The sequence below is a fragment of the Theobroma cacao genome, chromosome 6 (assembly GCF_000208745.1).
Source record: "Theobroma cacao cultivar B97-61/B2 chromosome 6, Criollo_cocoa_genome_V2, whole genome shotgun sequence".
Lineage (NCBI taxonomy): Eukaryota > Viridiplantae > Streptophyta > Magnoliopsida > Malvales > Malvaceae > Theobroma > Theobroma cacao.
In genome coordinates, this window is record NC_030855.1 from 25,587,957 (window position 1) to 25,609,524 (window position 21,568).

At 37.5% G+C, this 21,568-nt stretch overlaps 4 protein-coding genes across 4 annotated transcripts; all 4 read right to left on the minus strand.

Moving 5' to 3' along the window:
• Positions 8 to 3,806, minus strand: LOC18597220 (subtilisin-like protease SBT2.4). The gene is made up of 10 exons (XM_007026115.2): positions 3,625 to 3,806; positions 3,275 to 3,419; positions 2,780 to 3,177; positions 2,547 to 2,642; positions 2,365 to 2,434; positions 1,861 to 2,143; positions 1,409 to 1,749; positions 1,046 to 1,313; positions 678 to 950; positions 8 to 596 (listed from the first exon to the last, which is right to left on the minus strand). The coding sequence occupies exons 1-10, from the start codon at positions 3,804 to 3,806 to the stop codon at positions 184 to 186; spliced, it is 2,469 nt and encodes an 822-aa protein (XP_007026177.2). The 3' UTR covers positions 8 to 183.
• LOC18597221 (chromatin remodeling protein EBS) lies at positions 4,360 to 7,491 on the minus strand. The gene is made up of 5 exons (XM_007026117.2): positions 7,126 to 7,491; positions 6,342 to 6,684; positions 6,174 to 6,242; positions 5,940 to 6,075; positions 4,360 to 4,651 (listed from the first exon to the last, which is right to left on the minus strand). Exons 1-5 carry the CDS (start codon positions 7,223 to 7,225, stop codon positions 4,625 to 4,627), a joined length of 675 nt encoding a protein of 224 aa, XP_007026179.1. The 5' UTR covers positions 7,226 to 7,491; the 3' UTR covers positions 4,360 to 4,624.
• On the minus strand, positions 8,207 to 11,671 carry LOC18597222 (50S ribosomal protein L4). Its single transcript, XM_007026120.2, has 9 exons — positions 11,516 to 11,671; positions 11,011 to 11,165; positions 10,867 to 10,928; positions 10,375 to 10,501; positions 9,810 to 9,958; positions 9,419 to 9,526; positions 9,209 to 9,328; positions 8,862 to 9,035; positions 8,207 to 8,605 (listed from the first exon to the last, which is right to left on the minus strand). The coding sequence occupies exons 2-9, from the start codon at positions 11,114 to 11,116 to the stop codon at positions 8,504 to 8,506; spliced, it is 948 nt and encodes a 315-aa protein (XP_007026182.2). The 5' UTR covers positions 11,117 to 11,165; positions 11,516 to 11,671; the 3' UTR covers positions 8,207 to 8,503.
• LOC18597223 (homeobox protein SBH1) lies at positions 13,736 to 19,547 on the minus strand. The gene is made up of 4 exons (XM_007026123.2): positions 18,240 to 19,547; positions 17,560 to 17,803; positions 14,703 to 14,947; positions 13,736 to 14,170 (listed from the first exon to the last, which is right to left on the minus strand). The coding sequence occupies exons 1-4, from the start codon at positions 18,618 to 18,620 to the stop codon at positions 13,967 to 13,969; spliced, it is 1,074 nt and encodes a 357-aa protein (XP_007026185.2). The 5' UTR covers positions 18,621 to 19,547; the 3' UTR covers positions 13,736 to 13,966.

Below are 21,568 nucleotides of genomic sequence, written 5' to 3' on the forward strand. Positions count from 1 at the left end.
TCGCATGTATCTTCCAAAATAGGCTGTTCCCATTGTTAATTTGTCATGTAAAAACGAGAGGAAAATATGGTATGGTGTTTTTGCAGCAGGGGCTTATTGCAATACAGCAAATTTTATTAGCCCAGGACATAAACTCTAGAATGTAATATCTGTATAGAGAAAACAAGTTGTTTGAGTTTTCGCTTAAACAGTTGAAACTGGCCTAATCGATAATGGTATTCTCACAATGTGATTCAAACTTCCTGTCAATATAATCTCACCGAAGCTGAACTGGTTGGTTGATTGGATCGCATTGATTTCTATGTCCAAGTCCTGGGTTTCTTCCGGGGCTATAGCAAACCAAGGTGGATTCAGGGTAATTGTCGTCCCATTTGGTGGTATGGCGAAGCTGACATACGTCTCTGGTTTGGTTGCTACATTCTTGAAACTCCGCCTCACTGTTACTGATCTTTCAAGTGCAGATATTGTCACTGACGGTAGGTTCAGGTTAGCTGGGAGGCCAAGGGACCGACTGCACCATACTCCAGTGGCAGCTCTGATTGCAAACCGATCAATATTGGGGATCGAGCACAAAAAACTGATGTAATCTTCAAATTCTGCCTCAGGATAAAATAATAGTTGAGGTCAATAGAATTTGGAAGTGGAAGAGAGGTTAATGGGATAGTGACAGGGTTTACCTGATGACAATACTAAGCCTGGATCCATGGCACGACTTGGACTAACAAAGCCAGCGCCAGAATCAAAGTAAGTAGAGGAATACAAGCTTCCAACATCAGATCCTTCGGCCCTTATAAGCTCTCCATTATTATCAAACTTGAAGGCTGTGGTAGAGATTGCGGATGCTATCATTGACGGAGTCCAGGAAGGATACTTTTGCTTAATTAGTGCTGCTATTCCCGCGACATGAGGTGCAGCCATGCTTGTACCAGACAGCAGAGCGAAATTGTATCCTGATTAAGTAGTTCGAGTCTGATCAACTCTTGTTATCAAAGCAATCAGAACTATATATGAATGAGCAAGAAGCTTGATGATCATGTTTAATTACCACTCAGAATGGGATCCAGGGCACTCATGGGGCTCCAAGCTGCCCAAATTTCATGTCCTGGTGCAAGAATATCGGGTTTTAGCACATCAGCAGGGTCCTTGTTAATGTCAATGAAATCTGGTCCCCTTGAAGAGAATCTGCTAACAATGGGTGCTTGCCCACAAAAAGAAGCAACTCTGCCGTCTCCTATAGCAGCTCTTGCATTGAACTCCCTCACGAAGCCTCCTGCATCCCTATATGTTTGTTGTTCATAATATTGAGATACAATCTACAAACATAAGATGATGATTGTCTCATAAGATTGTGCAAAAGCCGGTTAAGAACAAATAGCTAATTGTTTGCTGTGGAATGACAAACTATTACCTTAGCATCTGCTACTTTTGAAATCAAAGTGCCAGAAACTGAATAGGGAATTGGTTGCGCAATGAAGTCACCGTAGCTTGGATTTGCTACTAGAACAAAACCCATGAATCCGAGAGTTCTTGCTGTGTCAATGATGGCTGTCAGGGTGGATGTCTCGTTGGAGAAGCCAGCCGAGAAAGTGCATATAACGATACTACCCCTCACTATATTAGGGTCCAATGCTTCTGGATATTGGCACTCTTCAACATACGGTGGAGTCCTTGGGAATGCCCCTTTTAAATTGACTGCATCCTTAGCCAGCACCAACTTATAGAGTACTGATCCATTTCCTAAACTTGGAGCTAGGAAACAGAAATGTTATCAATTTAAAGATTTCAACGAATCACTGTTGAAAGACAAAGAAAGGATGAAAAAAGAAATAAGTCTCCATTGATTTGACACTGAAACGTTACCTGTTAACCCCACACCTGAAATATTTTGACCATTTCCTAGGAGAAGAGAACCAATGTACCTCCTGTCTATCCTGGAAGCGGCCGCACCGACAGCCCAAGGGCTGTAAGACACCACTGTTGAAGGACCCGGACCCTGATTTCCTGCAGCCTGCACCACGAAAATCGCAGCTCTTCGTGCAAATAACATGGCTATGTCGAACATGCTCAAGAATGTGACTGTATCTTGTGGTGGCTCGTCTACTCCAATGGAGAGCGTCAAGATATCGACTCCATCTGATACTGCCTGTAATCTCACAAGAAATTAACACATACAGTTATTCTGATTTTTTGCTATCTTTTCAGTAAAATCACCAACCTTCTCCATTTCCGGCCACCTGTTCCGGGGTGGATATCTATTAATATTGTTCATGGAAACACATGAAAAGCTAAAGTACTGTAACAGATCATTGCATGAAAGCATGCATCGTGTTTTTCAATTTTACTGATATGGAATTCAGTGCCTACTTGATCAATGGCTGCAACCACATCCGCAAGCGTTCCCACTGTTGGATAGATAGCCTTGTAAACAGCAATTCTATTCAAAAAAGAAAAAAAATCAATGAATATTGTTAGAATCATATGTTAGGAAGGTAATAAATTACTAAGAATAATCCATTTACTTGCAGCACAGAACTTGAAGAACACACCGTGCACGCGGTGCCATCCCACTGGCTCGCCCATAGTATAAGCCGTTCACAACCACAGGGACCCCAGCATTTCCAGCTGCAGTTGATGCCACGTGGCTAAAAAAAGCACAGTTTTTTATCAGCAGCGTTACAGACCAATGAAGACAAAGTGAATATGTAACAACCTACCAAAAAAGAAGAAAGAAGAAAGAAGAAAGATTGAGCCTTGTTTCATATATACATTTGATAATTACCTTCCATGGCCAACGGTATCAGACGGTGAAAGAATGTCCACTGAAGCGTTGAGAGAAGCAGCTGCTTGAGCTCCAGCTGAGAAGAACTTGGCAGAAACTATCTTACCATTGCAAGAAAATGGTGGGAATTCAGGACCCGTCTCGCATGCACCAGAGAAATGAGAAATATTGGACGTGAAAGGATTGACTAAGTCATAAGCAAAGCTTGGGTGTGATGGGTTGATGCCTGTGTCGACGAAACCAATAACAATCCCTTCTCCGGCGTTTCTCTCTCCTCCTTCCTGTGCCCACACTCCTTCAGGTAACCCTAAGAACTGAGGGGTGTAGGTAGTCATCAATTTGGTTCTTCTATCTCTCTCAACCAGCTTTATTCCCGGAGCATGTTTTAGTTTCGTAGCCTGAAAATTTTCCCATAACAATTACCAACTGAGAAAAAATTTCTTGTTTCCCTTGTTCATCAGAAAGTTTCTAAGTGGAAGAGACACTAAGGCCAACCTGAGAAGGTGCAGTGTGGACAGCAAAGCCATTAAGAACGTTTGTGAAGCTGTAGAGCTTGTTATAGCTTCCAGTCTCTAGAGTGCTTTGCAGAACTTGATCGTGAGAGTCTACCAGCTTCTTGGCATGAACCTTGGAAGCTTCACTATTTGTCGATACAGAAAGCAAAAGCTGTGTTAATGGATAACGAATTTGAAGATCAAAACGCCATTATTTTATGCTCAAATGTTAAGATTTACAGATAAAATTAACTTTCAATTTTCCTCCAATACGTTAAAGATGAATACGCCGCCTGCTGTTCCAAGAATTAGAAATGGAAAAGAAAAGAAGGCGATGATGCTCTTTATAACCTCTTGGGGTCAAATTTTCTGCCATGTTGGCGGGGTAGACTATCGCCATTGAATGCTACTGCTTCTCCTTCCATTAAAACTAAATATATAGCTCTCTCTTCTGCAAAAGCTGCAATGAAACTCATAGAGAGAAGAAGAATTGCAGAGCTCGATGCAGCCAATGCAGCAACCCCATTTGCCATGTTTACAATGAAGGAAAATATGTGAATGAATCTTTCGGAGTGTGCCGCATGTTTAAATATAAACGGTGATGGAGGTTTCAACTCTTCACAAAATTAAGCGCAAAACGAGTTCTTATCCACAATGTTAACGTGAGTAAAAGCTTTGTTCATGAGCTGTTAAGGGGAAAGGTTCCGCCCCACTTAAGAGAGAGAACTAACGGTTACCTTCCTTTTCTGCTTAGATTCAAAGTTAATGCGGCCGCAATTAAGTATTAAATGCGGTTTGTGCATGCTTTGGCCATGCCATTCACACCGAACCCACCGAGAAAGGCGCAATGCTTTAGAGAAATAACTGGAGAACTATTGGCAGAATTGCACGATTACGAGTCAATCAATTGCACCGCTTATTTTGATCATAATCTCTGCAACTCCCTGGAAATGCTTTTCTCAAGCTCTCAACAGAAACTTTTGCTTAATCAAATGAAGAATTGAATTTGGCTGAGGAATGGAAGGTGATCCAATCCTGGAGTAAAAGATAGTTAGCGCAATGCATAATCAAGAAAGGAGAGCAAAAGATAGGAAAGGTGGTACTTGAAAGTTTTTCCACTGGAAATATTGGTTCAACATGAGAGAACTACAGATCAATCCTCCTGCACAGACTTAATCTCCTAAACCTAACACAGATACAGATCTCTCCATCACATAAGTTACTAACAGCCACCAGTTTGGGCAAAGCACACAAACTCCTGCACTATACAACTCACACAACAACAGGCTACAAGCTAAACCTGCATAAGGAGTCTTCTCCTCTCATGCAACAAAATTTCCCCATTGTTCACTTATCTCTTCCTTCGTTTGGGCTCCACCTGGCAAAGATTGCAAAAGATGAGTACAGGCAGAACCTCAAAACACAATATAATTATTTTCAAAGCAAAGAATTCAGATTAATGGACTTTTCTCTGTATGAAGTGACATTTTTATATCAAAAATTCCCTCCAAACTTCATGTCTAGTATGAGATGATTGCCTACACCTCTCTGTGATGTTGTGCAAGCCCAATTAGCAAAAGTAATAGAGTATGGGCAACAACACAAACCATCTGCTAAGGCGCCAGGTAAAATGTTTGGATACATGTTCGTACCAATCACAGTATTGACCAGCAAAAGACACTGCCAATCCTACAAATGTAATGAAATGGAAATAATAACCGTGCACACTGCTGGACAAAGACATGGAACCAATCAACAAATCAGGCACATGTGTAGGTATGAGTCAATAATATACCATGAGATATGGCAGGCAGTCAGACCAAATCTATATCAATAATGACTAGAATAGATAACCCTGCCGTATATGAACCCTAGCATTTTATCCAAAAAGCAGTAGCACTGAATAGAAATATAAGAAGAACCTGCATCTAACACCTCCCAGTTAAAAAGCATTGATTAAGGTCTTAGCATTCACTTCATCTTTAAATTGGGTCCTATAAGGTAAAAGCATGTGCATCAATTACCATTCCTTAAATGATCCCCTAGTAAATGAACTTTTCTATCCATTTATAAATAGTAGTACTAACATATACAACCAACATTAACTTAAGGATGTCCAGTAAGTGTAGTCTATATATGCTATACATGCCAATGTTTAGGAATGCATTTTCCAATTCATTGGCTTTATGAACAGCCCTGTAGCCCAGAATATAATTCAGAAGGACATGAGAATAATGGCACCTAATGAAGAATTTGCATGCTACTACTGAATACAATAAACCCAGTAAAACAAACATCCACATAGAGTCAAATATAAACCATATGGAAATCTAATAAGTTTTCAACTATTGTTTCACATTCTGCAAGAAATCAAGAATTCTTGTCATTGTTTCAAACAACTTATACGACTTAGCAACCACTATTTGATAATTGTTATTGGAACAACAATGTATCAATACCCTTTTCACATTGCATGTGGTTTGATGCATGTTTGCATAGGATGAAGATTCCCATTAATTGCTCCTTACATTCATAAACTTCCTCAGAGGATACCAAAAATAGAACTGGCAAACTGTGTATCACAAGGCTAGCAAAAACTGATTTGACTAAAGATATAAAGATAATCGGCCTTGAATCATGAGAAATTGATCAAAAAATGGTCTTACCTTGGCATCAGATGCTGGCGATGCATGAAATCCATTCTGTGATCTTTTGACATCATCCTCTGAACATTCAGAACACACGAAGTGATCCAACTTTTTGGCTTCTTCAATTGTCATGCCCACACAAGCAGGATGATACCTACAAGAATGATGAGGAAAACATTCCAGCAGTCATAAAAATTATAGGGCAGGTGGCACCAGTAAATCATTAAAAGAACTATAGAATTAGAACCCTACCAGTCCTTGCAGCCCTCACATTGCACCATAAGATCATCAGGGTTGTATGGCATCTCACATTTGCAGTACCTTCAAAACAGAAAGGCCCAGGGGCACCAAGATCCATCAATGCCATATTGTGAATAAGTAATAATCACGTTTCACAAACTAAGAGATCATACTACTCACACAGCAACTCGGTCAGGTGTAAAGGCTCCAGTAGCAGCTTTATACTCGAATCTACAATAGTAATCCTCAGCACCAACATTCTCAAGCTTAGTATAGTTCTTGAAAGAATGAACAATACACTTCCCTTCAATGGTGTGAGCACTCTGCACATCATAGTGGTCAGACAAAAACAGCTCCTTCACTCCATGGAACTGCCTCCTTCCTCCAAGGGACTCCTCAGGACGATAATACCACCGCACTCGAACCTTCACATTATTCCTGCTATCCACTTCAATTTTCTCAATTTGTGCCACATACGGGGGCTTACCGGTGTCCGAAGGACGCATCAGAACACAATCCCCAGCTGCAAAAACATCAAACTTTCACTCTTAGGCATCACAATTTTACATTTCTTATAATCTATCTACACCTCTAAAACACCCTTATATGCATATGCATTGATGTTAAATGCAATTTGATAGATGCATTAACAATCCCCAGTTGCAAAGCCACCACCTTTCCTCTGCCAACAGACTCATATCTTTCCACACGAATGCCTTTGAATCCATTAGACCCATTAACACACAAAAACCCAACTCCCTAAACAAACCAAAAATTCACTTCTTCACCCTCAAAACCAACGTTACTTAACATAATTGAAAATTTCATATCGATAAACACGAAATGCAAAGATTCCAAAATTCCCAGAAAACATTTTCCCACACCACCAAAGCAACTATTTTTTTTTTTTCTGAAGGCATAAACGTATACGTAGACGTATATCTACAATGTAAAAAACATGTACCTCTGACAACTTTGTTGGTGCCTCTGATGGTGTAAGAGTCAAGGTCCTTCTTCCCTGGTTTAGGCTTGGTAGCAGAGAGCCCTGGTCTTGTTTTTGCCATGGGAAAGCTAGGGTTTTTCAGCTAAGGTCAAGATCAGGGTTTTACAGGAAAAAGTTGCAGACTTTTTTCCTTCAAAATGGTGAAAAAGAAGAAGCTTTTGAAGAATTAAGGGGAGAAAGAGAGACAAACCAAACCCTAAGTTCCCCTCATGGGAGAGAGCAGAGACAACTCAGACAAAGAGAGTACTCTCTGGAGACTATACAGAGCTTGAGTTACAGTGAATTTTTATTTTTATTTTTTATTCCAACAAAACAATGTGGATAATTTAAAACTGTAATTTTGGTGTAGTAATTCTGATTACCCAGGTAAGCATGGCAGCTAGATTTTCATCTCTCAGTTGTCTTTTTGTTTGGCTAATTAGATATTGCCACGTTCACACTCACTGCAGCGAAGGATTGTCTTCATATCCTCTCCCATTTTCTTTCATTTTTGCTGTAATAGTTTCACTGTTGGGCTCCATCTTGAGACCCACACTGTCACATTTCAAACTGCTGGGTATGGAGAGAAAAGGAGGCCCATACTCTCTTTTCAAAAAGATTTATTCCTCTATTTTTATCCGTATGGAATAGATAATACCGAGAATTCCGACCATTTCAAAATGGGGTTCCCTATTTTTTTAATACAAAAGTTAACCACATATTGACATGATCATTCATAGAGAATAATGTTGAAATGAAATGATCCTTTCCGTAAACAGAACGTCTGTTTAACGCTTACAAACCTGAAAAATTGTTAGGAGCTAGAAGTAAAGTTTCTTGCACCTGGTACCATGATTCTACACAAAGTCGGCCCTTCAGGCCCATGGCTTCAACAGTAATGATTGACTCACAGGGGCTAAGCCCCCAAATTCTGTGAGACCTTTGACCTTTCATCGTCACTGGTCCATGTTTCGGGTACTAGGAACAAATGTATGTCGAGGAATGAAGAGTCAGCAGCAACACGTTTCCAGTGGCATGAAGTTCGTGTCAGAAATGCAATGTCTAAGGGCAAGAAAATTTATTGATTGATACCATGTAGGAGGAAAGTTACAAACTTGTCTTAGTTGCCGGAAAGTCGGCAGCACTGTGTTTCGGCTCACCAAATTCGGACTACAAAATTAATTGCTGAATGTGCAATGTTTGATACAAATGAAGTACACATCCAGCCATGCATTTGAAAGTTTTATCATAGACAACATACAATTGTTCGGGCTTCTCTTTTTCTCACCTGCTTCTATCAAAATGAAAGGCTGCCTATTTTGAGAGAAAACTAATGGAAGAAAAGGCACATGATTCTAGTTCAGCGGTTGATTGGAGTGTGCATTCGCTCAACGATCCTGTTAACAGCATCACGGGACATCACTAATGTGTCGTGCAGCAGGATGCTATAGACATTCAAGCCCTGGAAAACACATGCATACCAACTTCAGAAATAGCTTATTAAAGCACTCAAAAACACAGAGCAGTCCCCAAGATTAACATATCAATTTGAGGGAGATACTTAGAGCATTGGAATAAATTTAAATCCAAATCATCAAGATGACAGTGATAATAAAACAGTACTTCACCATGCCATTGTTGACAAAGGCAAGCCAGCAGTTACATTATGTATTTGGTAACAAAGGAAACATTGTATTTTTATTATTAATGCAACTTACAATTGATGGCAGCACATTGACATAATGCAGGTTTTGTGTAGCTAGCTTCAACTTTTCATTTATGGGGCCACCATCCACCAGAAGAAGTTTCTTGGTTTTCTCCATTTGATTTACATAGTTCACAATATTTTTGGTTTTATGAGTAGGGACCTCCAAATCCTCAAAGACAAGAAGCTGTTGAATTGTGCAATATTCACCAGTTAGGTTTCACAACTCAATTAGGACTCAAAAACATTGTAATGCATTCATGCATAAACGTATAAACTGTCATATTATCAAATGAAAATGTACTAAGAATCTGAACTGTTTAATACACAAGCCATACCGAATGGATGGTAATGACTAACCTTTCCTTCTGCAGCACTAGCAGACAGTGCAATCTTCAGTCCAAGACGTCGAACCTTCTTATTCAGCTTAATAGCATGACTTCTTGGCTTAGGGCCATGCATTGTAGCACCACCTCGAAACTGTTATCAATCAATAAAATCAATTAAAGGCCATAGAAAAAAGACTATATAGCTCTGAAACTTCTCACAATCAAAGTGCAGAATAATGACCTGGGGACCACGCAACGTTCCATGCCTGGCTCGACCAGTACCCTTCTGTCGCCAGGGCTTTCTACCAGTCCCACTAACCTCACTAATAGTTTTGGTTGAATGTGTTCCCTGTTGACCATAAAATTGGCATTAATTTTAATGCAATTTATGTTGAACATAAACAGTGTATAAATGTAGAAGAGCAAAATTAACACTACCCCTCCAAATGAAAAAAAGAAGGAAAGAAAAGAAAAGTTCCCTATTCATGAAAAAATACAAGGATAAAGAAGTAAGAGAATAAGAATGTATTAAATTCAGAACTTATAAGAATAGTCTGAAGATTTCATATGAACATCAAGAGGGCCCTACAAGTGTGTGCTTCAAGTTTCCCAAAAGGAGAATGAAATGGCACCTGTTGTCGTTTTGCAAGCTGCCATCGTACAACACGATGGATAATATCCTTTCTAATAGGTACATCAAAAACATCACCAGCCAAAACCATTAAGCCCTTGTCTTCATTATGAAAATTTGTCACTGGAATTACTAGGTCCTGATAAAGTCCTGCACGACAATACACTAAATCAATATATCACTGCTCCATAATTTAAACAGAAAAAAATACCATCAATCTATTTCTGTTATCACCGAAAGGCTTATAAGCTGAACTGATAATTTAACTAACACAAGAAGCCAAATAGAAGGCAATATAAAACCAATTGCAGATATTCAGGTTCAAAGGTCGCATATGTCAAGATAATTCTTGTGAGCAATTTTACCACAAAAACAATTATATAGTGGCTTAGAAACAGTAACATTAGGCCTCAATCTGTGATACTCTTAAAATCAAAGAAAATTCTACCAGTTTCCTATCAAATTGTATTGGCTTCAAAAACTACAGCAAAATGAGAGTACAACTATCTCACTTTAAAGGCAAGCAGTTACTGTAGATCACGAATATGGTTTCTTTTTTATTATACCTATAGTACGATCTGGTGTAAGTACAGTCTTTGCAGACAGTAAATCAGATGGAAAAGCACTTTCAGCTGAATCAGGAGTCAAAATTGTCGTTGCAAACTTCCGACAAGCAAGGAAAGACAAACCACCCTGCACCAAATAAAATGTAGGACAGGGTCGTTGATAAAATACAAAACAGCCATGAATGAGAAGAAACAAGGGATTAGCATGTTAAATGCATAAACACAACATCACGATCAACAATGGAAAAGAGACTAAAAGAGCAATAACAGATTGAAAAAAAGAATCCAGAACTCCTATGATGTCTAGAGTAGGTATTTACCGTTCAACAGATACAAAAAAAAAATATCCCTGCTTATTCTTCTAAATTAATAACAAGGATTTAATCGTTAACTAAGTAATCTAGATCCCTCTTCCTTTTTCCAGCTGCCCAACTGTTTATTACATAATACAATGCTAAATATCCTTTAAAAATAAACAGAATGAGCACATACCTTTGAAAAGCTAAAACATTCTGCATGAGGCAAGTTATCCCCAGAAATACAAGCATTCAAATCTGTAAAAACAAATACCAAGTCAAGTATGCAATCAAGATGAGCAAAATAAGAGTGGTTGACATGTTAGTATATTACTCTTACCAGAAGCTTGAAACGAATGAGATGGAATACTTAGAGAATCCCAGCGAGCTAAGGCAGACAATGACCCAAAAGAACGTAAAATCCTTCTTGAGATCGACAAAGCCATACTCCCAAAACAAGGAACTACTTGATCAATAGCAGCAAGAAAAACTCACCTGTTCATCAAAAATCCGAACTTCATCCGGTTTATAAACTTAACTCAAGATTAAGTTCCATAAATTTAGCCCAAAATGTTAATAATACATTCATAAAACCATTTAAATCGAATACTTGCATCTAACACTGCGAGCACAATGTGTTTGATAAAATTCCATATACCAAAAACTAGGGAAAAAATAAAAGCAGCTATAGTTTCGTGAGGTCACATGAAGCTACAATAAAACCCAAAATGATGAGCAATTCGATTCAGTTGCTAATCAAATCGTTAAACATCTATAAGTATAAACTTAACAAATCCTTAATGTAAAAACGGAAGAAGCAAATGTGAGCTGAAAAGAGAAGTAACCATGAGGACGGACGTGGCAGAAATCTTGCCGTCGAAATCAGCCCGGAAAACTTTGGCCGTCGATCGTCCCGCCAGAGGCCGCCGATCTTTAAGAATGGAGGCAAAGACAGCGTGGGTTTTAGTCGCATCGAGAAATGAAAAACCCCTTCTCGCTCCTTTCTTTTTTTTTTTTTCCTTTTTCTCCTTATTTTTCAAATGTTGGGCCGAATCGAATTTTCGGTTTGGGCTTAAGTCGAAAGTTCTCAATGACATGATTTGGGCTTTTATTTAGACAAGCCCATTACATTAGTGAATGAATAATTTTATTTTTCTTTTTTACAAGATTTATACATCTATTTATTAAATAAATATGGCATGTAATTTCTTGAAAATGTCATAAACCTTTTTGTATATTCATGATTTTATTACTTTTTTATTACTAAAAAATAATTATATGTTTTTTTTCTGAAAATAAATTATATGATTAAGGGTTTGTTTGGTAATCAAAAAATAACAGAACATTTTTTCAGTATAAAATATTTTACAGAAAAATTTAATATTTTTATTATTTAGATAAATTGTCGAAAATATTTTCTGTCGTTTGTATATCATGTGGACAATATTTTTCACCATCGCTAATGAAGTTTTTTAGTATTAAAGATGATACATAGGGCGTCATTTGATTTTTATTAATTTTGAATTAAAATAAAAAATAGAGATGAAAATAAATAAAATAAATAATAATATTTTTAAAATATTTAACCTCGTATATATAACTATATGTAAAAAGAAGCTCATGCCTTATCTTTACACCACATCTGTGTGAAATTCCATTTGATTGACATGTTGTTGACCCACTAGATTGAAATAGTGGAAGCAGGATAGATGCATGGCCTATCAACCTGGCAGTAAATGCTGTTAGTTGCCTCGCACCTCTTTTGCATCCATGCGAAAGTGGACCATTTGTTCGTACTATTAGTATAGAACCCGATGCTTTTTTACTGGTAAATTATCTTCTTTTAAATGAAAAATAGTTTGCAGCAATTAAGTTGTTTGAATCCGGCTAATGATTGTTTATAGATACCAATTAAGCATGGTCGTATCTGAATATTTTATTTAATAATTAATATAATAGAATCATTTATACAATTCTTTAATTGTTATACAATGTTAGTTTATAATTAAAGTAAAATTGTAATTTAAAAAAAAAATTTATTTTATCACTTTTTTACCATATCATTAAAAATATCAATATTTATCAATTATATAAGACATTCAAAATCAATATTTATATATATTCATTAAATGATTATCATTGAAAATTTTTTATTATGATTATTAGTAAATTTATTCAATTTATTAATGAAAATTTTAATTGCATTAATTTTTTTTCATTTTCATAATATCAAATAATTTAAATATTAATGTATTTTAAAAATTTTTAATATTTTAAATTAAATATTAATATTTATCAAATCTATGTTTTGTTATTTTCTCTTAAAAATGTCTTATGTTACTTTAAACCGTAAGATATTTTTTGTGATCAATAAATTTTTTCCGCTGCCTCAAAATATTTTACATTTAAAATCAATTTTTTACTTTTCAAGTAAGTATAAGTTCTAAACATTTTCTGAAAAGTATTTAGAGTAGTTCAATTTCAAGAACCATTGAAATGTTTATTTTTATATTGAATATGCATGCCATTATTTGAATATCAAGTTATGAAGGCTTTTTCTTGATACTAATAATTACTATTGTAAATAAAATATTTTTTAATTATTTCAATATTTAGGTTTACTTGGAAGGATTTTCATTTTGGCAAAACCTTGCTCATCCAAGGAGCCTTTTATCATGTTTGATATTAACATAAATCTACACGAATTAAGACAAAAACTTATATTATGATATTTTATATTGAAATTTAAAAAATAATATAAATGTTCACTACTTTTTAATATATAAAAGAGAAATATTAAATATCTAAACAAGCTTTATTTTGAAATATCTCAAAAAGAAAATACGAAAAAAGGAAATAGTGTATGGAGGGAGCTAAAACCATAATGTTTAGAGAAAAATCATCTAGAAATAGATTAACCAGGCGGAAATCAAACAACGAAAAATTGAAAGAGTACATCTCCCAATTGCTCCCATAAATCATTTCATCATATGCTTAATGTAACGGTTTGCTTCCGATCTTGATGCAGTTTACCCTTCCAAAAATAATATCTCATCCCCAAAGCATTTGACCAAACTATATGAACAGCGATACACTATTATATACTTTTTAACAGTCTGGAACTTATATATATAGAGAGAGCATAAATAGCCTCAGAGTGCATACAGGAGGTATGCATATGATAATATGACATAAAAATACCCTTCAAATTAATTATGACAGTTTGCATATCAAATGCAGTTGGCCTTCAAGCTTTTCCGGGTGGCCGCAGCAGCCGTGAATCCATGGTTACGTTTTTAGAGAAGTGTGGGAGAGAGATCCATCGGGAAGGGATTGCCCAAAACATTGTCCATGTAGTAGTGTGGATGGGTGGCATCCATTACCACAAACTGCATATCTTCAGAGGGCTTCCAGTGCCTTTTCCTTTGGTTGATGAACCAGTTGTTTATTTGCTTCTGATCCAGACCAGTAGACTCAGCAAGGGCAATCTTTTGAGACTCCTGTTGGCGGTGTTCAGTTTCACCACAGAGATCATGATTAACCAATAGCCATATCATTATCATACTGAAAAAGAATCCCTCATGATTGCATGTAAGCCATTTATTAACAAGAGTGTAATATGTTAAGCAAAGTTCTATATGCACAAATTAAGAGGCAAATATAAGTTTAAAATCAAGAGCAGTCTTGATAACAAGTTAATGACATGTGCCAAAGCAAAAGTTTCCAGTTAGCAGTAGTCCTTGTGTAATGTAATCAAGTCTTGAATCATGGTGAGCAGCCGACGCACTTCTAAGAGGAGAAAATGTTGAGAGGCAACAATCATAAAATGGCAGTAACATCTAAGGCACTGAAGATTATTAAAGGTAAATAAAGCAATTTTCGAAAGGTTTTTAAAGTCCATATCTGGATCTTCAAAAGGTTCATGGTTTCTCAGCATTCTCAGAAAGGAGGAAGCTTTGGTTTTGCTTTAGCATTTGCAATGCAGAAATAGATACAACAATCCATTGATAAGTTGAGCAGACGTGTACTTACTGATGGGTAAGGCCATTTGTAATGTCTACCCCACCAATCCAGCAACTGTTGTCTGGCTTCCTTAGGCAGCTTCCCTTTCTTCCTCTTCTTCATAAACTCCTGCTTCAGACTGCCTAAATATCCACTGTACTTCCGCAAAAGCTGACCTTTAAGTTCTCGATCTTCTGCAAGGGGATCTATGAAATTGTTGTTCACGTCAACTTCTTCCTCAGATGATCCATTCCTGTCAGCAGCTTCTCCACAAGCTGAATACAAAATGAATTGGTAAGCATCTCTAATGAAAATATATCTCCTTGTTATTACTCAAACCAGAACAAAATGGTGACATGTTACTTAATTAATCAAGATTTATAGTATACTAATTCCTGTGTCACCAGAAAAATCCTATTCTCTTGTCGACAAACGAATTCATTGAAAAATTAATGCAACAATCAAACCTGATAACAGTTCAAAAACTGAGCTAGCTAATCTCTATATCTAGTTCGTTTTTGTATTCTTGCCCCTGAGTATATGCTCAACAGAAAGTCTTCTACAGTACCTGGGTCACTAGGAAATCAGTTTCTCCTTCATATAAAATACACACACTAGTGACTAATCTACTGTTAGAACCAAATCATCAGGATACATAATGTATATGATCATTTCATTAACATTGCCTTATTCGGCATAGAGGTTCAAGAATTTCTAGACAAACATGTTCTGATTTAGCAAAAAGGAAAAATGATTGAATAGGCTTTAAGTGCCTCAAATGCCTATAAACCCAATTTGACCTTTCATGCTCTATAGAGGGTGCTTTTTCAGGCTCATACTAGTTAGAAAAAGGTTTCCCCCCCAAAATGCAGTACCTCTAAATAATTCCAAAGGAGAAATTTAGCAAAGACAGTGATCACACCAAGATTTATATTAATGTCTTCAAGAAAATCGTCATCTGACTATTGGTATAAGATGAAAAACCTTTTAACTCCTTAAGAATCAAAAAAGACAGACCAAAAAGATGAAACAAAAGAACAATACCTACCCTAAATCACCAAGGTTAATGAGGAGGCAGCATATATTTAGACGCTAATTTAAGAACTACCGAAATGCTGATTAAATTATAGAAACCTAAATGCCAGAAAACGTTGGAGGGGACTCTTAAGATGTGCTCAAAGCATGATATACGGCAGTATCTGAGAAGAACTCGTTATCATTGAGCATCTTGATTACAAAAAAGGTAACTGCATATCTGCACCATAAAGCATCTCACTCAACAATAACAATGACATTGGAGAAATATTAGTCTTATAGCTTAAGCTCATATAGGTTTAATTTGTTGCTCACCTGAAGAGAACACTCTGCTTGAGATTTGAATTACTGGATCAGTCACATAACCAACCATAAGGCCATAAAGATATAAAACATTCAAGCATGTTAGGTGAAGTTTGAATCCTACTTGAAGCATGAAAATTAGGGCCAGAAAACAAAAGGGCTGCAGATTGCGTAAATTAATGTATCAGAATCAGAGAAAGAAAGAGAAGGGTTCAAATTATTTTCTTGAGGACAAATTTTGTACTTCAAAAAATATTCCAATTTTGTGTTAATTATATTATCAATGAATTGTAAATGCAGCCTCATAAAACAAATATCTCGAATTTCTAAGTAAAAAAGTATGTGTCTGGAATAGACTAGTGCCATTACTTTACGAACAAAGTAATTCAAAATAATTAAAAAAAGTATCATCAAGCACATTTATGTAAAAAAGAAATCACCATGGTTAACTGCAGTCAATGGAACAAAGAGCTTTAGTTTTCAAACATATAATCTTCTAAGGACTTCCACTGCTCATGGCAAGTGCAGCAAGCATCTGATGATCAACGCTCTAAAAAGCACCACAAAGAGGTACTCATGAAGAATTCTAGTGGCCATTCATAAAACATATCCTTTACTCTCAAGAGCATCAGTCCCTATGTATGAACCTTTCTGCACTTCGCATTACCGTTGCAAGCAAAAATCCCCAAATCTGCGGTTGTAGTTCATGTATATCTACACTCAACTTTGTAACCTAGGAACCCTAGTTTGATCTAACCCTAAATTCTTACAAATTCTAATAAATCAGTATCAGATCATAGATATAACGCTTGGTGTATATAGTTAAACCTCCTACGCAACAAGCATACAATTATTACTACATCATTGCAAACGATGTGGGCTGTAGCCCCAACTAGCTGCAACATATTCCATTTCCGGTAGGTTTTGCAACCAAACTAGCTGATAGCTAGACAGTAGCCCAGAAATTTCCTTCTTCACTTCAAATTCTTCAATATAGCAAACCAAAGTTTACTGGCTTTTTCATTTTCCAGGATATACATCTCCTATGTTACAGCTAGCATAAGGTTGACAAGCCATTTCCTTCCATGGTTGAACTCCGAAAAGGTGGAAAAACGTGTCGATATGTAGCATACCAGAAGAATTCACAAGAAAGCACATCAAGAAAGTAAATCAAAGCAGGGAATTATGTACTATTGTTTAGCGTGGATACCCTAGTTATAGTAAAACACTTCTATGCCCATTGTGAAAGGAGTAGCAAAATTTTAGGGGAGTATAAAATAAGATGTCAAAAGAGTTAGGAAGAAGAAAAAAAACCTTAAAACACCGGTCTGGGAAAGAAGCTCCCATTACAATACATTATTTGGTCAATTATTGAAGCTACATGTCCCAAGAAACATAGACATGCATGGCAGATTGTTTTAATCTTAGCAATAATCCAAAATTCATAACATGAAGCAGTCTGAAGGGTGGAGAGATTAAGAAAGCACAGGCACACATAGACAAAAACTAGAGAGAGAGAGAGAGAGAGAGAGAGAGAGAGTATTATCACCAGAACTCGGAGAGGAAACTGTGAGCGCTTTGAACTGGCACTCGACCCTTTGGAGGAAAAGCATGGCTTCCTTGAAGGGTTTGGAGAGCTCTTGCTCGTACTTTGTCAGCATCTCGCAATAAGCCTCCATGAACTGATCGAGAGCTGGATCTTCACCTAAGCAGCCGGTGCCAGAGGGACCCATAGTGGCGGCAGATGCGCATGCTTCTTCTAATCTCGCCACCACTTCAGGTGGTGCTCCTACCTGCTTTGGTTTTGTTAAATAATGCTTTCATTAGAAAAACAATGATCTCTCTTCGCTATCAGGAACAAAAAATAAAAGAAAAAGGAAACTTAAGACTCATGTCTCTATCACACGTATATCTTACTCACAAAGAGTTCTGACCTCTCGCTTTCATGACAGAAAAATCTTCAAGATGCAGTAAAGCAAAACATGAGAAACTAGTTCGATGATACGGGTATAAAAGATTTTCCCTCTCAGCTAAAAATCGTTCAATGAAATGACACAAACAGTTAAGTGTGTCCACAAATTCAAAGAAAAAGAGGAAGCGATGAGTGCATGTTTTGTGTGTGTTCTGCTTGTGAGAAAAAGACTGGCCGAGAGAGTGTGAGGGAGAGAAAGGGAAGGTTTTATGGGCAAATGGGTTGCAGGTTTATGAGTCAAGTAATTTGGTTTTCACCTTTTGACAATTGACATAGGCCGCCAAGAGACGGTGGTAGTGAGGATGAGCCATGATCTTGGCCTTGACAGAAGAAGAGCTGCCATCGTTGGTCTCCATGAAATAACATCCGGTATTGTTGTTGGTGCTGTTGTTGTTATTGTTGTGATCGTCAAGAATCATGGAGGAGCCACTGCTGCTATTGTGGTTCTGGTCTTGATTGTTGGTGGGAGGTAGGGGAAGAAATAGCGAGTTTGAGTCTGAATTCGGAGGATGATGATGATGATGATGTTGATGATGAGGATGAGAAGTCATGAGAGGCATCATCGTCATAGGACATAGTCCATGACTATTGTGTCCAAAAGCTATCATGCAAGAAGTGCTATTGGAACCACCTTCCATTATCTCTCACTATCTTATCTTTCTTTTTCCTAGTTGTTTCACTTGGGGGCTTTGCTATATAACAACATAAGCCATTCTCTCTCTATCTTTCCTTCTTTTCTTTCTCTTGCTTTCTTGGTTTCTCTCTCCTACGCAATCCTTTTTTGCCCTAAAGATTGTTTTATTTCCAGAACTCTCCCGAGATTTATGCTACAAGAACCAGGCTTTTTACAGGAAAATCCTAAATAGTGATAGCAGTAGGAGTAGGAGGAGCAGCAGCAGCCAGCAGCAGCAGCCAGTCAGTTGTAAATGAAATGTGGGTTTTTACTCTCTTGGCTGGCCTGGCAAAGCCTGCTCAGATTTCCTTTGGAAAATGGGTGTTTATCTTTCTGCTCATTAACAGCATTAATTCTCACTCTCTATTCAATTACACTCTCTCTCCCTCTCTCGAGCTTTGCTCTTCTTTAGAAGAAAAGAAAGAAAAAGAGAGAATAGAGAGAGAGAGAGAGAGAGAAGGGTTTCTGTGTTTCAGTAGGATTGCACAGAGCGCACGCGGGGTATACAGAGAGAAAGGAAGAGAAAATAGAAGAGAAGGGCAGTGGTTCCATGCTATGTGTTGTTATCTTTGAGGCACTGGATGCAAAGCTTTACCTTCCCGATGAAAACTCTCCTCCCTCTTTTCTTGCACTGCCACTGCTGCACTGCCATTACTGGCAAACATTAGAAAAAGAGAGGAGAGAGATGGAGATTAGATATACTCCCATACTTATTTTATTTGTTTTTTCTCAGAACTGAAGAGAAATTAACAAGAATACAAGATACAATATAAAAGGGAAAAGAAAGACAGACGGAGAGAGAGAAAGAGAGGAACGATCAAATCGAGGAAGAGCCAAGAAGTCTACTAGTGACGGAAAGAGGGAAAGGTTTTTGGGGCACGGAATCACAGTTCATATACTCTTCTCTCTCTCTCTCTTTCTGTAGGAACTGTGCTCTTTCGCTCACTGGGTTTTTGATAGCAATCTGTCCACTCATTTGATATTCGCACTTATGTTGTCCGCTTCTTCCCTTCAAAACCTACCACACTTGTCAATACCAAACTAATAATTTTGACAGGATTTCTTTTCTTTTCTTTATACCCTTCCTCCCAAAGTGAAACACAATACAGTATAGTAATATACTATATTCTTAAATCTCTAGTTTGTATAATGGAAAAGAAAACTATACCCTGATTTGTGGCTTGGGGTCTGATGAATTAGGACATAGTTCAACGAAATTGTGATTTGTTTCTTGTTGGGTGGCTGCTTGCAAGCAATCTCTCAAAGGAAATAAAGCTTTCCAAAAGGTTCCTAGATAAGGGTCAGTGAAGATCAACACACTGGACAAAATCTTTTCCTAGAGATTTTAAATATCTCTTATACACTCATTGTTAGTCTCAGTCATAGCATCTAATCCGCAATTATTTAACATAGAAAAAAAGTTGGCTTCAACTAGAAAAGCTGGTAAAGCAAGTGGGACAGTCCGAATGTCTCTCTCTTTCTCTCTCTCAAATTTAAAGGTAGCCGTAGTAGCCCTCTCTAGCCAGCTCCACTGCCCCTGTGACTGTGAGGCACCATGGGATACAGCTCCAATTAAAGTTGAACAAATTGTCTCTTTTCCATTGTCTCCCTATGATGCACCTAATTGTTCTAACAGTTCTCCCATGTTATGCTATGCTCTTTACTACTTCTACTACTCCTAGTTTGTCACACAACTTTTCTGCAATGGTTACGAAGGATAGTACTGACTACCAATGCCTTTTTTCCAACGTTTCAGACTACGTACATCAATACGTATACATTAGGATTTTTCTTCATTTATGGATTTTACTGTTGCTTATTGATTTGTGCCGACTCCATTGATAAACTTGATCATCATGGCAAACATGCATGGAGTGATAGCTTTCTCACTTCATCTCGGCAACTTGCCTGGGTGTCTGATTGGTGGGCTACATTTTGGCTGCATGCTCTCATGACCAAAGGATAGATCATGTCGTGCATGATCAATCCAAATTGTAAGAACAGATTTGATAGCATTCCGAAACTTGTTCTGATTCTGCAATTTAAATTCAAACTCTTATACACTCGGAGAATCTTATAATAGCTTAGAAGTACATCGAAAGGGATGTATACTGCTGCAAAATAGCACTGATGTGCTTCTTCCAGGGAAAAGAAGCACCCAGTCCTTAAGTGCTGTGGTAGTAGTATTTATTCTTCCCGAGTGAAAAATGTGGAAAAACTTCAGTCGATCTACTGTCCATGCATAGTTGTTCTATAAAATCCTGGTACACATGGCACCACCTGCCGTGTCAGATTGCAAATTTCATTTCTTAACCTGGTGTTTGACGTTTAGCTGCATTGCCATCCGAGTCCCGCTTGGAACATGCCTGCCGGGTTTGCATTTTCTTTTTCAGCCAATAGAAAGAGCTCTATCATTCGAGAAAGTAGAACAATACAGACACACAACATATACCAAACTTTGCTGCAAAAGAAAGAACATAGGCAGACGCATGATTATTGATACATGAACCACAGCAGATTTTTCCAATCAGTAGGTATGGTGGTAAATTCCATCGTGCTTAACAAATCAATCCGAGATTTGACCCTTCCCCCACTCAATTATTAAGCAAAATCAAGACAAAGGAAACAGTTTCTGCGGCCATACTTCAGGTTTTTGTGGTTTTTCTTTCCTTCTTTGTGTGCACAACACACTACAGTTCTCCAATTTGCATTAGTCTTTCCCTACAAAAGCCATCAAAGGGTTAACTTATTTGTCTTTCCCTCCTTTCATTTCAACATCTCAGTTAAGGGTTCGAGACTCCAAGTCAGGGTTAGGGTTAGGGTTAGGGGCCAAGGCCAGGGCTAGGGCTAGAACTTGAACTCGGAGAGAGAGAGAGAAAGAGAGGGTATAGTACGCGAATCCGTCACAACAGC

What these genes read in the sequence shown, in the direction of transcription:
- LOC18597220 (XM_007026115.2), bottom strand. Translation starts at nt 3,806, where the DNA reads ATGGCAAATGGGGTTGCTGCATTGGCTGCATCGAGCTCTGCAATTCTT. An exon ending in GATACCGTTGGCCATGGAAG is followed by an intron (nt 2,643 to 2,779) that starts GTAATTATCAAA and finishes TGCTTTTTTTAG; the next exon opens with CCACGTGGCATCAACTGCAG. An exon ending in CCTGGATCCCATTCTGAGTG is followed by an intron (nt 951 to 1,045) that starts GTAATTAAACAT and finishes CTACTTAATCAG; the next exon opens with GATACAATTTCGCTCTGCTG.
- LOC18597222 (XM_007026120.2), bottom strand. Translation starts at nt 11,116, where the DNA reads ATGGCTTTGTCGATCTCAAGAAGGATTTTACGTTCTTTTGGGTCATTG. An exon ending in AGCTTGCAAAACGACAACAG is followed by an intron (nt 9,527 to 9,809) that starts GTGCCATTTCAT and finishes TATGGTCAACAG; the next exon opens with GGAACACATTCAACCAAAAC. An exon ending in GAACGTTGCGTGGTCCCCAG is followed by an intron (nt 9,329 to 9,418) that starts GTCATTATTCTG and finishes GATTGATAACAG; the next exon opens with TTTCGAGGTGGTGCTACAAT.
- LOC18597221 (XM_007026117.2), bottom strand. Translation starts at nt 7,225, where the DNA reads ATGGCAAAAACAAGACCAGGGCTCTCTGCTACCAAGCCTAAACCAGGG. An exon ending in TGTGAGGGCTGCAAGGACTG is followed by an intron (nt 6,076 to 6,173) that starts GTAGGGTTCTAA and finishes TCATTCTTGTAG; the next exon opens with GTATCATCCTGCTTGTGTGG. An exon ending in CGCCAGCATCTGATGCCAAG is followed by an intron (nt 4,652 to 5,939) that starts GTAAGACCATTT and finishes AATCTTTGCCAG; the next exon opens with GTGGAGCCCAAACGAAGGAA.
- LOC18597223 (XM_007026123.2), bottom strand. Translation starts at nt 18,620, where the DNA reads ATGGAAGGTGGTTCCAATAGCACTTCTTGCATGATAGCTTTTGGACAC. An exon ending in AGTTTCCTCTCCGAGTTCTG is followed by an intron (nt 14,948 to 17,559) that starts GTGATAATACTC and finishes TTTTGTATTCAG; the next exon opens with CTTGTGGAGAAGCTGCTGAC. An exon ending in ACAAATGGCCTTACCCATCA is followed by an intron (nt 14,171 to 14,702) that starts GTAAGTACACGT and finishes CACCGCCAACAG; the next exon opens with GAGTCTCAAAAGATTGCCCT.